The sequence below is a fragment of the Centruroides vittatus genome, unplaced genomic scaffold (assembly GCF_030686945.1).
Source record: "Centruroides vittatus isolate TY-2023 unplaced genomic scaffold, ASM3068694v2 scaffold_450, whole genome shotgun sequence".
In the NCBI taxonomy this organism is placed as follows: domain Eukaryota; kingdom Metazoa; phylum Arthropoda; class Arachnida; order Scorpiones; family Buthidae; genus Centruroides; species Centruroides vittatus.
The window spans coordinates 873,706-891,199 of record NW_027122709.1 but is presented as its reverse complement, the minus strand read 5'-3'; the positions used below and the strand labels follow the sequence as shown (position 1 = coordinate 891,199).

General features: G+C 34.0%; 1 protein-coding gene across 2 annotated transcripts in view; it reads right to left on the bottom strand.

Moving 5' to 3' along the window:
• Positions 1 to 292: 292 nt before the first annotated feature.
• Positions 293 to 17,494, bottom strand: part of LOC136989233 (micronuclear linker histone polyprotein-like) — a 71,153-nt gene continuing 53,951 nt past the window's right edge. For both annotated transcript variants that reach the window (XM_067287333.1, XM_067287332.1), the window contains exons 3-7: positions 16,948 to 17,162; positions 3,237 to 4,333; positions 836 to 926; positions 632 to 766; positions 293 to 560 (exon numbers count right to left, since the gene is read on the bottom strand). In XM_067287333.1, the coding sequence (XP_067143434.1) occupies positions 543 to 560; positions 632 to 766; positions 836 to 926; positions 3,237 to 4,333; positions 16,948 to 17,162 (1,556 nt within the window). In that variant the 3' untranslated portion in view covers positions 293 to 542. The remainder of the gene's footprint in view (positions 561 to 631; positions 767 to 835; positions 927 to 3,236; positions 4,334 to 16,947; positions 17,163 to 17,494) is intronic.

Sequence of the window (17,494 nt, the reverse complement as noted above, 5' to 3'; positions counted from 1 at the left end):
CCGCCGAAAACGAGATTAGACGGCCGGCCGTGCCAACGGCTAAGTACCTTTCCCGCCCTCCTCCGGCCGTTCCTCCCACCCAGATCCCCGTCCGTCGCGGTTTTGTGGCCCCAGAAGTTTTCCCTCCGCCTGTTTAACGGTCGGGGGGACCGGATTAAATGAAGCGACGGGTGCTTTAAAGGCGGGAAAGTGGAAACGGGCCAAAGCGCGACCGTTCTTCTCGGGGTAAAAGTATATTTATTATTTTTAACGGCTCCGTCGGCGGCGCGCCGCCACCCAGTAACCACTCGCGTCACGTTTTATAAATAGTTTATTATAAACAATACATTCCCGTTAAGACGACGGTACACATTTTATACAATAACTTTAGATTTTTATATATATATATATTTACGTTTTTATATATATAAATTTGGATTTATATATATATATAATAAGTGTGTAATTACAATAGGGTGACCGGCGTGGGTTTCTTTCCGGGCTCGCTCACGATCGCTGGCGGGAATTCTTGTCGTCCGCTTCCGCCTCTTCGTCCATCCGCATCAATTTGGGAGGGGAATCTGTCGGAAGGAAAAAAAAGGTGGTTACCGGCTTCCAGAATACAGCGGAAGCGTCCGGCGCGCCGACTTACCGGAACAGTCTTCGGCCTCCTCCTCCTCTTCCTTATCTTCCGCCGCCTTCTTCTTTCTGCCGGTCTCCTCTTCCTCTTCCGTTTCCGCGCTCCGCCGCGACGTCTGTCGAGTTTCTTCTTCCGCTTTTTCCGCCTCTGCGGGGAGAAACCGGAGTCAGCACCCGGAGACGGAAACCCGGCCAAAAGAGCTCCGGGCTCACTTACCCGTTTTGTCGGCGCTCTTCTTCTTGCCTTTCCGGACCCGTGCGCCTCGTTTTCCTCTTTGCCTGCACTCCCGTTGCATTCCTCTTCTCGACTGAAACGACAAAACCATTCCCTCAGTCGGCAGACAAATTCTCTCTAAAAGCGCCGCTTCGTTTCTTTCTCTCGTCTTTCGGCTCCCACGGCCACACCCGTCCGGGCTGATGCGTGGAAAACCCAACTATTTCCCGGGTCGAACGGCCGATGAGCATCTTACACCAGAGTTTATATACAGCCAGAGAAAGACCCGAAAACGTACAGTACCGTGCATTCCATCTTCTCCTGGTACGGTGATTCCCGAAGTGGGCGGCAGGGGTACCAAACGATGCCCATATGCCAGGGTCGGGGTGGCCGACCACTTCCCCTCTCCTCTGTTAAAACGGTAAGATCTTCCGTTTATTTACATGTTTTCCCCCACCAATTTTAAGCCGTTCTGCCAGTTTTACTTTCTCGGCTGTGTTATATGTAACGGAGGAAAAGTATGGCCATCGGTCCAAAAACACCCCCCCCTGCAGATTTTTACATTTATGACTCGGGACCTCGAAACTTCGAAAAATACAAAAACATTCGGGGTTTTTTTCTGTGACTGGATATTGGTATGAGGGGCACCATTTTGTTCACCCTCTTTCGAGCTTGTACGGACACTGAAGACAAAAAAAACAATGAAAACAAAGTAAAAAGTTTTTTCGTAAGGATTCGTCAACGTCCATAAGAACTGTGGTCCAGAAATTGAAAATGCCAAGGTCCACGATATCCTGTATTGAAATAAACAAACTGGGGATCGAGGCAGATGTAAAACAACAATGCCCAAGTACTGTGGTAATCAGGAAATCTGAGCAAAATCAGGATGTCGCAGAGTGTATGAAAGATCTTTGAGGGAAATCCTCATTATTGATGATGATACATATCTTTCCTTCAACCCTTCAGATGTACCAGGCGAGAAGTATTAGCATGCAGAAGACCCAAAAGTCGTCGTCTACGGTAAAAGATCAAATCTCAAGCTATATTCTGTAAATAGTATCTCATCTGGAGAGTGGACTGATTCGGCAATGTATATAAACCCTACATTTCTTAAGGCACTATTGCGAGTGAAGTTTACTAAAACTAATGCATTCAAGACAGGCTTATACCCTTCATAGATCAGCATTACGAAAAGAGAAAGTTTTTTTTTCTTTTGGCCAGACATGGTGACAGCCCATTATGCAAGAAAAGTCATAGAAATCTTTAAAAAAAGAACACACCGATTTTGTATAGAAGATGAAAAAATACTCCAAACGCTTCGTAAACAAGAGGTGTCGAAGGACTTTGGGCACTCTGCGAAAAGAAAAATACGGAAAACAGAAGTTGAAACCAAGAAATCTGAGAGAACGTTTCTTATCAATGGCCTTCTGTTGCCTTCTCGTTTGCATTAAATCCATTCGAAATGCTCCGAGAGATAACGTGGAATTCAATGATTTGAATGGCATTACAAACTTGCAAAGTAATAGTTTTTGTAACAGAAGAAACTGTCAGAAATGCAATTTCAGACATCACGTGGCAGTATTGTTATAATGTACTGTACATATTTATGTAAGAGTTTAAACACAAAACCGAAGGACACTAACTACTACTCGAAGTTAGGGTACTCTCTTATCTGAATCAATTCTAAGTTTTTTTTTTCGTTAAATTGTTGTATGCCACTTTATGCCATAAGAAAACTATGATACTGTTAAGTCTATTTTGATATAGCCTCCCTTATATATGTCCAAGAAGAGCGGTGTTGGGCTTCTCTCTCTGTTCCTAACAAATATTAATACAATAGCAAGTAAAAATGCAGCAATATACTTTCGTAATTTAACCTTTAACCCCCTAGATATGATACATGACACCCTTTATCTCCTCACCTTCTCCACTTTTAACCACCGAAATTTAATAGCATCAATACCCTTTATACAAGCAATACTTTCCCTTATGTATACACAACAGCCGGGGACAGTAAAATGCAAAAAAAATATTTGACTAATTACAATAACAAGATACTGTAGAGAAACATTCGTGTTTTTGTTACTACACGTCAGGCTGGGTTTATATGTAATTATTCTTATTGTACGTTTTCAGTAATTTTGTTTGACAATGATTCTTAATTTGACACCTTGAAACCTCTGAAGCAGTGTTTAGATTTAATGATAGTATTATTTACCTATGGTACACCTTATTTTTCCATTTAGTATTGATGATTTAATTTATTATAAAATTATAGGATGAAGTTAAGGAATAAATCAAATGAGAAAATGGAAAAATAAATAATACCATAGTATAATATGCCTTATCTATTTATATATATAATATTTGTCCCGGTGATTAGTGCTTTTAAACTATTGCTCACCTTGACAAGTCTTCGGTCGACTGCTTCTCTTTGGTGGCGGATTTTCCGTCACGAACTTCCATGGCTTTTCGTTTTTTGTTAGGTTTTCCGACGGGTTTTGCTTCGACCTCTTTTACGGGTTTATCACAATCGATTTGTTCTTCGCTGTTGTTTCTTCTCATCATTTTACGTTCTTTCAAAGGATGAAGGAAACCTTCTGTTAGGAAAGCTTGATATCGCTTTCCTTTGGACGATCTTTGAGACTTTCTCTGGCCTTCTTTGGAAGGAGAATTGGTTTCCGACGCGTAATCGTCACCGACACTGTTGAGAGCATCTGTTGGGTTTTGCAATTTTTCTGAATTTGTGACCATTTTTGAAGATGCATTTTGGTTTTGAGAAGAGTTATTTTGTGACTTTTTCTGCAGAGGCTTTTGTTCCACTATTTTCTCCTCTTCGTCCGCAATGTTCACACCACTATCTTTTTTATCATTTTTAAAATGAACTGACTTGTCATTTTTATTCAACCCTGTTTTTTCGTTAAAGTGTACCTTTGCAGTTTTGTAACTACCAACGCACTCCACTTCCCCGTCTGAAGAATTGGTGTCATCTCTAGACTTGCTAGAAGTCTTGGTATTTTTATCACAGTAAGGTAACTTTTTATGAGAATTCATTCTCAGGAGAAACGAATCTAAAAGAGTACCTTTAGATTCGTTCGGATCACAAAAAAATTTATCGACCATTCGACTAATAAGATCCTGTTGACACGTCGTGATGGTCTTCTTATCCGTACACAGATTTAACGGTTCTTCCGGGCGAGAATTTGAAATGTTCACATTCCCGGAAGGCGACGAGCTGCACGTCTCGAACAGGTCGCTATCTCTAATGCGACCGGCAATGTCGACGTCGAAAATTGGAATCTGATTGTAAGACGAGGTCCCAGAAGATAATGTTCTAGACATTGAAATGTCACCCAGCGCACTACTCGAAGCTTGCGTATAATTACAGTTAACATTTGTTTGATAATCACTCACCGATCCATAAGTTTTATTAGTAGAATCTCTCACAGAATTCAAATTACAAAATGAGCTGCCAGATGCTTTTGTTGTATTGGAACAAACCTATAAAGAAAAGTATTTTAGTACCTAATAAGTAATAATATACATAAATACAAACATTAATATTGATGACACCAAATGTGTTCTGTAATAAACCACAAGGTGATTTAAAAGTTTTCATTTGTAAGGAACGGGATTGGTCAACAAGGTATCGCACACACGGCCTCCAAGGTCCCTAGCAGAGATGCCAGATTTAAAATGTTAAAAAGAGCCAGAAAGAGCTAAACTCTTATAAATCTGATAGAGAAAACTTATAAGTCAACTTCAGATAGCAAAGATAAAAATTCCTGAAAAGAAAGTATGACAGTTTCTGAAGCTAAAAACATATATATACATACATACAGGCATTTGGAAGGAAAGTTCTGCTAATAATCTGTAAACACAGACTGAGTAAAATTTTGTTAGTACATTGTCATCTCAAAAAGAAAAAAGAAATGTCAAACATTACTGCTAATACAGCTATCAGATATTCTTAAATCATGCCACAAAATGAGCAGGCAAAATAAGATTATGGAAACTTGTTTGTTACAAAAGACAATTTTTATGTTTTTCAATTAAATTCCTAGATCATGGAGTATAAATAAGTGAAGACAAGAGTTGTGTGACCTTGAAAAAGTTATTGAAAGTTGTTTCCAATAACCTTTTCAAGGTTATTGGAAACAACTTTCAATAACTCTTTTACATTAAGTCCTTACAGAACTTTGCTACTATCACTTAATAACAAACGACTGCACTTTATCATTTGAATGAATATTCTACCAAAATATATCATCATCCACCTTATAGCTTTGATCTTGTATGCCCTCTGACTTCCACCTATTTCTGCACTCCAAGGCATTTTTGGCAGAAAGAAAATTTTGACAGCAACATGGAGATGAATAACCATACAAAACTATTTAAGAATCTGGTGGCTAACTTCGCACAACACACACAGTTTCTCAATTTTGGAGGTGATTACATGAAAAGCAATTAAATACATGTGAAAATTTTTGACATTAAAGGAATGTCCAAAAAAGTTTCTCTGCATCCTTCCAACCAATTAGAATTTACTTTCAAAATGCCATTTCTAAACACACACATAGGCTGATTAAATTTTTAAAGTAATTCTTCTGATATTGTTCTAAATTTTAAAAAAGCCCATAATTTAGTTTGTAAAAATTTGATTACAAGCTATGGTCACTGTTGTACACATTTTAACAGAATGAAACAGCAAAGTACAGACTTAACAAAAAGAAAGCACTCAAACATTTGTTCTCATCTAAAATCTCTAAGCAAATTAAGCAGTCGAGAACTGTACATGGAAGGAGAATATTCGGCTAGATATTGTGTAATTTTGTGGATCAAGTGTTTTAAAATATATGCTCTCCACCTCAAATTAATAATGGCTTGCCCCTGTACATCATACTTTTCCTTTAACAACAGAGTTGTGCCGGTCATCTCTCTAACACTTTTAGGGGAAATTTTTGAATTGAAATAATGCGACTTCCAGTTTTCATTGAAAGTTCTTATATAGTTAATCAGAGCTTCCTGCCCCTAAGGTTTCCATATCTGGTCTCGTCTTTCATCTACCTAACTCCATTCTCAAGATTAAGGAAGGACAAATGCACAGCTGACAGATGACAGTGGGAATTTACAGGTCTACAATTTTTTCAAATTGCAGTCCAATAACAGCATTCAAAGCTGAAGAAGGAATCAAAGTAATGGAAATGACTATAAGAATAGAAACAGACTATGGCAATCTGGATAGTGAGGCTGAAGGATTTCATAGATAAAATCGTAGGGATGAGTGATAGTACAAACTATGTCAACAGTCAGGTAAACCAAGTTGGTAGTAATGAAACATGTAGAAGTTAGAAGACGTTTAAGCTACCTCAACTTAAAATCAAGATGATTTTTGGTGACATAACAGAGTGGCCAGTGTTTTGGAGTAACTTCTCATTAATAATAAATAAGAATGGCACGCTATGTTAAATAAATAAGTTTAATTATTTACGATCACTTGTGACAAGCAGTATTTAAATGTATCAAAGGTTTGTCCCTAACTGAAGCCAACTATAATATTGCTATTCAAAGATTATATGATAGATTTGAATAAAAAGAACACATCATGAATACTACACTAAATGCATTTCTAAGGTACCAGTACTAAAGGGAGATGTTCATAGCCTTCAACAATTTTATGAGAACTGTGAGATTGAAGTCCATGGATTCGCAAATCTTAGGGATTCCTACTTCAAGATATGAACTATTTTGTCCTATTTTGTAGAAACTTTTGCCAGAAAAATTCCTGTTAACTTGGGATAGACAACAAAGAAGTGTAGATGTAAATAGTTTAGATTCATTTTTTATCCTTTTTAAAAGATGAATGAAGTTGAGAATTTTGAAGGATTGTTAATGGTGCAGAAAATAGTAAAACAGGATATCAACATAAAAGAGGGATAAGGGAAGCATTACGTTAAATAAACAAGTGAAAGTAACTGCTTTGACATTCTGCTAAACAAGAGAGAGACTGAAATGTGAAAAAACAATGAATTTCTGGTGATCTCACTCATCAAATTCATGGCCAAGTCATAAAATCTGCATGAATGCAACTGCTGTTTTGTTTCTAAAAAGGGGCATACAACATCAATTTGTCCAAGAGAAAGGGTTAAATGTCAGTGTTGCAAGAATTGTCATAATTTGTTGTGCCATCTTACTGAGGACAATAAGAAGGCAAGCAGGGAAATAAGAAAAAGTGTGCAAGCAGGAAGGAATACCGAATGGAACAATACAACACTATACATATCATCTTAAAATATTCTTATTTTTAAAATACTATTGCAGGAAATGCAAATGAAAAACCAGTTAGGTAGTTAGTTCCACACAAAATAAAGTCATATTACTAATGTCACCCACGTTTGTGATAAATGAAAATCAGCTGGTTCATTAAGCACCTCATCGATCAAGTAAAGATGCTTAATTGATGGAGGAAACCAATACACTCTTGTCAGTGGGAATCCAGTGTCACAGTTGAATGTTGAACCTTGCAGAGTATAAGAGTTGCTAATACCAGACTGTGCAAAAATGGCTGTAAGTTCCTGGAATATGTAACTTTCATTAAGCATGGTGGATCAACCTTGTTCAACCTTGTTGAAAAATTTTGCAAGAGCTTAAATAAAGAAGAATGGAATTTTCAGATTCCAAACTAAAAGGATAGTGCAGCCTAACCATTGATATTCTTGTAGGAGCAGACTAGTTTTAGGGTATCATAACAGGCAAGATTCTTATGTTCACAGATTCGTTGAAGACCCTCAAACCTATATTTGGATTAGCATTGAGGGGACAAGATAATGGAGAACTGGTGAATATAGGTACTGATCACATGCATGTAGATCTCAGTTCTGAACCACTTATGATAACTTAAGGATGTTTGGAAAGAACAATAGAAAACTTTTGGAAAGTAAGAGAATTTGGGAATTGAAGGAGGCAAATGAAAGAAAAAAATGACAACTGACAGAAAACAATTTAACAAAAGTATATACAAAGAAGGTGGTCAACATATGGGTAAACTGTCTTGGAATAAATTGAAGTCAAATCTACAAATGACTTAGACCTACACTAAAACAATTCCATGTGGTTAGAAGAATGAGTTAGAATTACGCAAGACATAGCAAATATCATGCTGTAATTAAGAAGTATTTACATTGTGATCATGTTAAACAAGTCATGGACAGAAATAGGAAGTCTATATTTAATTATTATATTCCATAACAGAGTTGTTCAAGAATACCTTGATCATAAGTATCAAGCACCTTTCACTCTTTTCTAGCAATTTCTTTAATTAAATCAAAGAAACTAATGTTTTCAGCTATTTTAAATGACCTTCTTCAGGTTAAAGAAAAATGGAATGTCAGTAAGAATATAAATCAGACATAAATTTAAAACATTGAGATTCACTCTTATGATGTCATGTTTTTACAAAAAATTTGAATAGAATAAATAAATAAATACAGAAATAAACAAAAAAACAATTATATGTTACAATTAACAAGCTAGTGCAAAGTAAAAGAATAGACATCACTTAAAACATAAAATTTAAAAACTTCAAGCTGCACTCGCATTCCTATGATGTCACAGTATTATAACATAACAGACCTAGTGAAAAGCAAAAATAAATATCAAATAAATAATTATTGTAGATATATGAAGAGAATTTGTAAAGTCACATGACGTTCTTATAAGAATGAGTAAATTAGCCCACTTCCTTTAAGGGGTTATCTAGAAGTAATTGCCAAGCTGAGGATAGAGTCAGCATCCTTGCTATTAATGCAATTTCCATTAAAGGATTTTGTGAAGATTTTCAATGTTTCTAGTGTTCTTAGTTTGCCATTGTCATATGTTGGTGTTATAATCTTAGCTTCTTCCCATTTGGCTGTTATATCTGGCTCACTTGCATATTGGGCTAGAGTGGTATTAAACTTATAATAAGAAGTTTCATACTTATGCTCTGCTATCCTTCTTGTTAACAATCTGTTTGTTGATCCTATGTATGTTAACTTCCTGTTGGTATTAAACCTATTGTTGTCTAGCAGTACAGTGGAACCTCGCTTAACGAGCACCTCACACAAGTGTTTCGCATAACGAGTAAAATAAATTGTGAAGAAATGACTTGCTTAACGAGCGATGTTTTGCGTAACAAGTCGCCAGGAAAGGGGAAGTCCCGGATGTGCGCATGCTCCATCAGTCTGTGTTTAGCACTTGTTCAGCTAGCATCTTAGTGTAGCTTGTGATCACACATATTACGTATAATCATCAACAACCATAGCCCGTTATATAATAAACACGCCAAACGATATGCCAAATTCTTGGGCTACGTAAAGGCTATAATTACATATTAGAAATTAATTTGACTAGAGGTAGGCAGTTATGCTTCCATCTCGTATTAAATTTAATGACCGATTCCAAATTAAATTCCACAAATGTCTAAATTAAAAATTATTTATTTGTAATTATTAAATTTAATACAAGATGAAAACATAACTACCTACCTCTAGTCAAATTAATTAATTTCTAATATGTAATTATAGCCTTCACATAGCCCAAGAATTTGGCATATCATTTGGTGTGTTTATCAGACAAATTATCTGATTTCATTTTTTTCTTTTTGTTTTCTGCAAATTGAATTCTCATTTCAGGTTGGTTCATTCCACGCTAGAAGAAAAGATGATGATTCACGTTCCTTAACAATGTTTATTGTATAGTTTTCTTTGAATAAATGTTATACATAAAATATTTGAGTATTTTTCCGGCATGGAACACATTATCATATTTTACATTAATTTATATGGGAAAAATTGTTTCGCTTAACGAGTGTTTCCCATTACGATAAAGACTCTGAAACAAATTATGCTTATTAAGTGAGGTTCCACTGTACCAAGTATACCCCAGGTTTTCTGGCTTTGGTAAGAAGTTTATATATCGATGGGTTATGTTTGTATGCTAAATCTGCCTTGACCTTGGCTATGATTTTATAAGTTTGGCTCAATCTAGAGTCAAAGTTAATCACTGTTTTCTTTGTTGTTTTAGAAATCTTGTATTTACTGTTCCCGTTTCCATTTTACCCTGTATCTTGTGGTCTAGCTTTTCTATTAACTTTTCTATTATATATCTGCTGTAACTGTAGGCTATGGCTGTGTGTTTAATGCATTGTATTTCTTCTAGTGTGTCCTTGACATTAGAGCAATGGGTAAAAGCTCTTTGAAGCAGAGCCCTGTATGCTGCTATTTTATAAATATATGAATCATTAGATGTTGAAGGGATAAAGATAGATTGGGCTTGTGGTGCACCTTTGTAGTTATATAACAAGTTTCTCAGCTGTATTTGGAGATTGAGGAAATGGGTTGTCCTATCACTTTCTTGATCTAACTTTAACCTAAGCCCAAACAGGTTGCCATTAAAAGCCTGGAAGCCTGCAGTATTCTATTTAAATCTGGCTTACATCTCAATATAATAAGAACATCATTGACATAATGTGTGTACAATATAATTTCTAAAGTGAAGTTTTTTAAGATATGGCACACTAAATTTCTACCTATTGATTCACACAAATCTCCAGATAGGGGGCTGCCCATTGCAACCTCTCATTTTTTAAGATAGGTTTGCTTGTTGAAAGTAAAAAATGATGTGTAGCACATTAGCTGGACTAGCTCCAGGACATATTTGTGGTGTTTGGGTCTAGATGGTACTGCCTGAAATAGGAAGTCTCTCAGAGCACAAAAACATGGTTCTGATTTAATGGAAGGGTACATCGCTTTAAAATCAAGAACTGTAACATACTTGCAATTAATTAAAGTAATGCCTTCCAATTTAGAAATAAGTTCTCCAGTGTTCAAAATGGTTTATTCATATTCTTTTAAATGGTCTATTAGGAGCTTATACAAACCCTTTTCAATGGCTAGAGTTGGGGATCTTGATTTGACCAAATGGTAAGTACTTGTTTGCCTGGTTTGTGGGTTTTTGTATAACCAAATAGCCTCGGTATGTCAGGTGATTGCATCGTGGCATTCCCTAATCACAGATGTTTAGCTAAGGGTGTACCCGGAAGAAATCCTTACATAAGAGATTCTTAAAAATTCTTATAATTATTTAACTGTAATGAAAACAGATACAATCCACATATATATGTTAGCAGCATGACTGTGCCATTTGATTGCTAGTTTACAATCTACAAAGTTTAACAAATATAATTAATCTACACCTGGAAAAATAATTCTAGCAAAGCAAAAACTATCCTAAATCAACACTTCAATATTTACAATGCAATACTTTCAAGATTTCACTTACAGCTGACTAGCACAATTAAAGATATAATTCATCAGCTTTACATAAAATTCTAGAATATTATAGATATTATAGTTACAATTAATTAATTGATGATAAATATTTATTAAAATCATTATCTACAGTTCATGCAAATTAATTAGTAAGCTGGAAAGTGTTGAGATTTAGCAAAACACTTGGAATAAAGATAAACAATTTGAGTAACTAAATATAAGTACGTTTTTTATGCTATCTCACAGAATGTTAACCTAAACAAATTATGGAGATCGAATCACTAAGCATATGTATTATTATTAAATTTAAACAAAACTGTTCATAAACAATCAAAAATTCTTTCTATATATTATTTATATGATAAGAGATTTTTAAGCACCCTCATGAACATGAAACACAAAAAAAAAAACACATAAAAGATAACTAAGTTATGAGAAATTTTTAAATCAAAATGTCAAAACCAAAAGATGATGATCATGGTTGTCTAATGTGGGAGTGCCAGGTAACAACAAAATATAAACAATTCTATTAGAGTAGCTGTATGCATTGTGCCCTCCTCACTGCTAAACAGGGCAGTGTCCAAGGAATTTTACATAAAAAAAATATAAACAATAAGTTATTTCATAATATAAGGACTAAAAGAAAACAAAATCCTATAAAAACAATTGAAACTTTTAATTTTGTATTACAAAAATATGCAATTATGCTGACACTCTTAATACATAACCCAATGTTTAAAAATGCATGTAATTAATGTAATTAATGCAAAACCAGCTTACATTTTTGAATGTTTAATGTTATATTAAACATTCAAAAAGGAATTCAAATTTTTTTCTTTTTAATTAAACCAACATAAGCACGAGAATAGCATGCACATAAAGATATAATTAGTATGATAAACAATAAAAATTACATAAAATAAAAATATGAACTATGATAACATAAATGTTAAATGACCAAGATTTTAATAAGCGATACCCAAATCCTTGGAAGATCCAACATAGATTTATTACATGGTTCCATTGAATGATCTATCATGGAAGTACTGATGTCCCAAAAGTTCATAAACTTTTTAAAATATCATAATAAATAAATAAATTGGTATATTACAGTACAGTTTGCATGAATAGGCTTGTCACAGGAGACATATTTTTTGGCATTAAACAAACTTTAGTTCAAATTTTCACCAACAGAGGGCACTGTACCATCTGCATCACAAAAATATGCAAACTTAAATCCTTTAAAAAAGATGTGCAGTTGTATCATAAGTAACTTGTATAAATCCAGTTATTGTGCATGTTACACTCAATGTTAATGTTGGTGGATAAGGCACTTCTGGTGAATCTGCTTTATTTGAGCAATAAATTGGCTACAAAAGCCTTACAATAGCTTTGAACTTGGCAGATTGTCCTCGCAGGCTTGTGCTAGTTGCATATCTTTACAAATGGATGATCTGGCAGCAGAATCAATAAACAGCTTATGCAATGTGTGAGAAGTTGCCAAAAACACAGGTATATTCAAAACAAGTGTGTTATGCATTGTGCACAGTGTGTTAAATTTGTATCCATACAAACAGAAATCTCTTAATGAGCTGAAACTAAGCAATGGTGAGAAACAGAATGAATTCTCCCAATGGACTCTGGAACAGATTGAGGAAGATCCCTAAAAACTTTTTATCATCATCTGAACAGATGGGACTGTTAATATGAATAACTGTAGAATATGGGCAAAAGAAAATTCACATGAATACACAGAGAACTGCTATATGAACAACAACTATTGCATCAGTTGTTATTGGACCTTTTCTCTTTGAAGAGCCACGTAAAACAAGGGGAGGAAAAACCTTTACAGTAACTGGACACAGCATTACTTGGAAATGCTTAAAGACTACACTGTGTCATGATTGCATGCACACAAGCAGGTTCATGCAAAATGGGACCCCATTCATGCAGCATCTCCTGTGAAGCAATTCCTAATCAACACATTTGGCAAAAATGACTAATGAGCTATTTCTGCAAAACTGCATGGGCCCCATGATCTCTGGACTCAATACCTGTGAATTTTTTGCTACAAGACTACCTAAAGTCTCATCAAATGTACACCAGGAGCCTAGCCTCTTATGACTCACTTGTACAATGTCATTGGTTGTCGTGGCAGGCACATTGAACGACTGCTATTGTACTATGCTCCCTAATGGAAATGAATAAATGCTATACCAACTCAACTTCTTTTTTCCATACTGTTCTGATTGTATGATGATGATTATGCCTTCTATTGCTGAAATTTAAACTAAAAATTTTTCTTATGCCAACAAAATCCTTTTGGTGTAAATCCTACTGTAATATGCCAATTTGCTGATTTTATATAACTTTTTTTAAAGGTCTACAAACTTTTAGGGACACCTGTATACAGAAATTAGCACCATCTTAAGCCCTGGTTACACTGCGCAATTTCCAGCCGCGCAGGTGACTGCAACTGCAACAAGCGCGAGTTGCACACATCTTCTCGTGATCACACATTGTTTATTGACGTTGGTTTTCGAGGGGGGGATTACTAGTTAACGGGAACAGCCGTCGCAGTTGCAGTTGCCTGTGCGGCTGGAAATCACGTAGTGTGACCAAGGCTTTACAAAACACGACAACAAAACAATTGGTTGATTTATGTATTCAAAAAAGTTTATATAGAAATGTTGTCTATGCATCCTTTAATCAAATTTGTTGTAACATGGTTTATTCTTCATACAATAAAAGTAATTTGCAGTAATGAATTCCAGAAAGAACTTTTATAGATGCAGTTTTTCTTCCAACAGTCTTTAAACTCTGTGGATTTCATATTATAGAAGATATTGAAAAAATGAGAATCAAGGGTGTAAATTTGAATACAATGAATATTGCAACTTTGAATGAAATTTATCTTTTCCTGGATAAAAAGTAAAATTTTATACAGTATGGCTTGACCTAACCCCATACCATACAATCTGTTGAGGCAAAATAAAGATTCTACTAACAAAAACACAAAGCAACAACTTATAAATATTAGCATAAAATAAGGATCTAAACCTAAAATCATCATAAGATAAACTTCCAGCCATTCCAAAGGTATTTTAATATGGCGTAGAAACGATGTGTCAATTACAATAAACAATACAGCCTTGATATTTCTTAATTTTGAAAGAAGCAACATAGACAAAGAATGCAATCCTTTCCTGTAATAAATTTGCATAAGGTGCTACATACAGGAAGATAATCTGTGGTAAATGCATTAATATAAAGTATTATAAAATATTACACCCAGCATATAAGTGTGTGTCAAAAGACAATGACCCAATTATATATCTTAAAAATTTTATATTCTTATTTATGTATTATTTGATATTTTATGTAAGTCAAAGATGGTCAAAAATATTTGTTTCTATTAGCCATAATATCAGCTGTAAATAAGGATCACACTGAAAACCTTTGACAGTGTCAACTTTTCATTACAGAGTACTTAGCCATCATTAGAAAAGTGTTTAAAATGTCCCACACACAATACTTAGCATCTTGTTTCATGTCTAGCCATAGCTATCAAAGCAACCACTAGCATCAACCTTTATATTCATTATTTTCGTTGACATATAAATGCTCTCAAGCATCTTCTGCTGGCTCAAATGCAATTTCAATATCTTTTAATATCTAAAATCCAATAGTTCCAGTTGTGGCTAGGCATGAAAAAATACACTAAGCATTGTCTGGGACATTTTTAACACTGACTTTTTTAATGACAACCAAGTAGCATCTACTGAAAAGTCTGATGCCTTCAAAGATTTTTAGTGTGTTCCAGATTTTCTATGTATTATGTATGACTAGAATTTTAAATTTCAAATAAATTTTTATTAATGTTACATCTATTGCAATTTTATTTTCAATAACTTAGAAAGAACTGTATTAGTACACTTTCATCATTTTTGAAATTTTTGTTTAGAAAAAACAAGATTATATTTTGATATGCCTGTTATATTGTAATAAAAATGACCTTATTTGCCAAGTATTGTGTAGAAAAGCAAGCTTAAACTCAAGGTTTTACAATCCTGTAATGTATTTATTAATGAACAGGTATCCCTTGATTAATGCCATTACTAATATCAAAATCACGTTAATCAAATACAGTGGTACCTTGGTATTCGACTGAATAATCACAACCCACTACAATAAATTTTCAATTAATAACAAATATTTTTATTTTGTCATCCGTGAGAAAAACATTTATATGATAAAAATGAGTGACTAACTTAAAAATAAAATGAAACTTTGGGGATGCCTACCTTTGCCAGACAAAATTTTATTCTATCCAGTTTTTTTTCCTCCACTTAATGCATGCAGAACACAATCATCGTGTTAGTGACAAACAGATTTGCTGCAAGTTCACAAGTCGTTGTTCATTGATTAATAACAATTTTTTGTTTTTGAAATTTCTCTTCGTCAAGTTTTTGGATTTAAATGTTTTGTATCCTTTAATTCGAAATTTTCCAAACGAAACTTTCAAAACCGCATTTGACATGCATGACATTTAGGAGCCATACACACAGAGTATTTTTTTACTGTTTATAGCATTATATCTTTTATGAAACTTAAAAAGCATACATAATATGCATAAAATGTTTAATTCATTATCACTACTAGGTGCATATACAGACACTTGGCAATTTTATCATCAACCTTTATTCGGGAATTTCTTATTTGCCGAGACGTGTTTTGGGCCTTAGCCCCTCTTCGGTCGGCATTACATCTCGAGATATCTTGTAATAAGTCAATCGGAAATACATCTTACTTTTGATTCGATTTAAACGTTTTTTGTAAATAAACCATATTGTATCCATATGCCAGACATCTCAAAAGGTACTTCTCATTACAACTACCATTCTTTTTTCCCGGTTATCTTGTAGGTTATGGTCACTGGTATATATTCCATAACAATTACTTATTCACTGTTAAAATATTACATTATAAGAATACTTTTACAGTTATATTTACAATTAAAAATTATGTAATTAAAAGTTTTCATCCTTTGAGGGGGGCTAAGGCCCGAAATGCGTCTCGGCAAATAAGAAATTCTGAAATAAAGGTTGATGATAATATTGCCAAATTTCTGTATATGCACCTAGTAGTGATAATGAACTAATCAAAGCAAATAAGACACGGTTTCGAATTATACATACAATGCATAAAATGTGTTTTATCTGCAGACATTTCAGTTTCATTTTATGAAAACAAAATATGAAGTAAAGTTTTAAAATAACTTTCTAAACAAAGAAGACTATCATATTAGCAGTAATGTGTTAAATTTCACAACTATCATAATTAAACCAGGTATTTATATAGGAAATCAACATCTTATTTGCTGAGAAAAACATATCTATGTTAAGTAAAGATGGCTATTAAAGCCACATTAATTAAAACTTCTGTTGCACATATGTAAAAGAATTGTCTGAATAAATTTTGCAAGTTAATTAAATCCCACATTAAGTAAGGGATATCTGTATCTGTATTTAAATGTATATTGTTCTGTAATGTATTGTCTGTAATGTAAAGTAAGTTTTTTACAAAGTAGTATAATCACAAAAGCAGAAGTTGATATGAAAAATTTATAGTGTCATTTTAATGCATCAGTGTGTTGATTTATTAATATAAAATATATAACTGATGAAAATTTTCAAATATTTAAGAATAATTTTGTTAGTAATATATGTTTTCATGTTTTGAAGTATTTAAAATTGTTAAAATTATTCTGTTTTAGATCACTACAACAACAACCAAATCGCTCACCTTGGCCAATTCCATAAGATTTGCCATCTGAGAAGGATTCTGATCATCTCCCGTGCATCTAAAACTACCATTTTCTAAGTAACGTTTCTTTGGTGGTTTCGAAATGGCGGGTGAGCTGGGAGTGCTGGGCGTTGTTGGAGTGCCAGGTGAAGAAGACATTCCCACAGTCGCCAAGTTGCATTGACCAAAATCGTTGGAGTTATTTATTTCGTCGGCTGAAATAAATTGATCGGGTTAATATTTTTTAAGATTTGTGCAAATTAAATGCTAAAAACTTAAAACTTGCAATCTTCATGTTTTTTAATTAGTATTTTACATTTTAAGTACTAAATTACTTAAAAGATATTTATAATTTCTTAAATGAAATAAAATTATATATAATACAAAGACATTAAATGTCATAATAAATAACCTCCAATTTTTATAATCAAACCCTACTACTAACAAATTTAAATTGAGCATTATTTCTCTAGTATTTTTTGGCATTCAAACCCATATTCAGAACAACTGTGGCTGAATTTCTCTACTAAATAAACACTACTGCTAG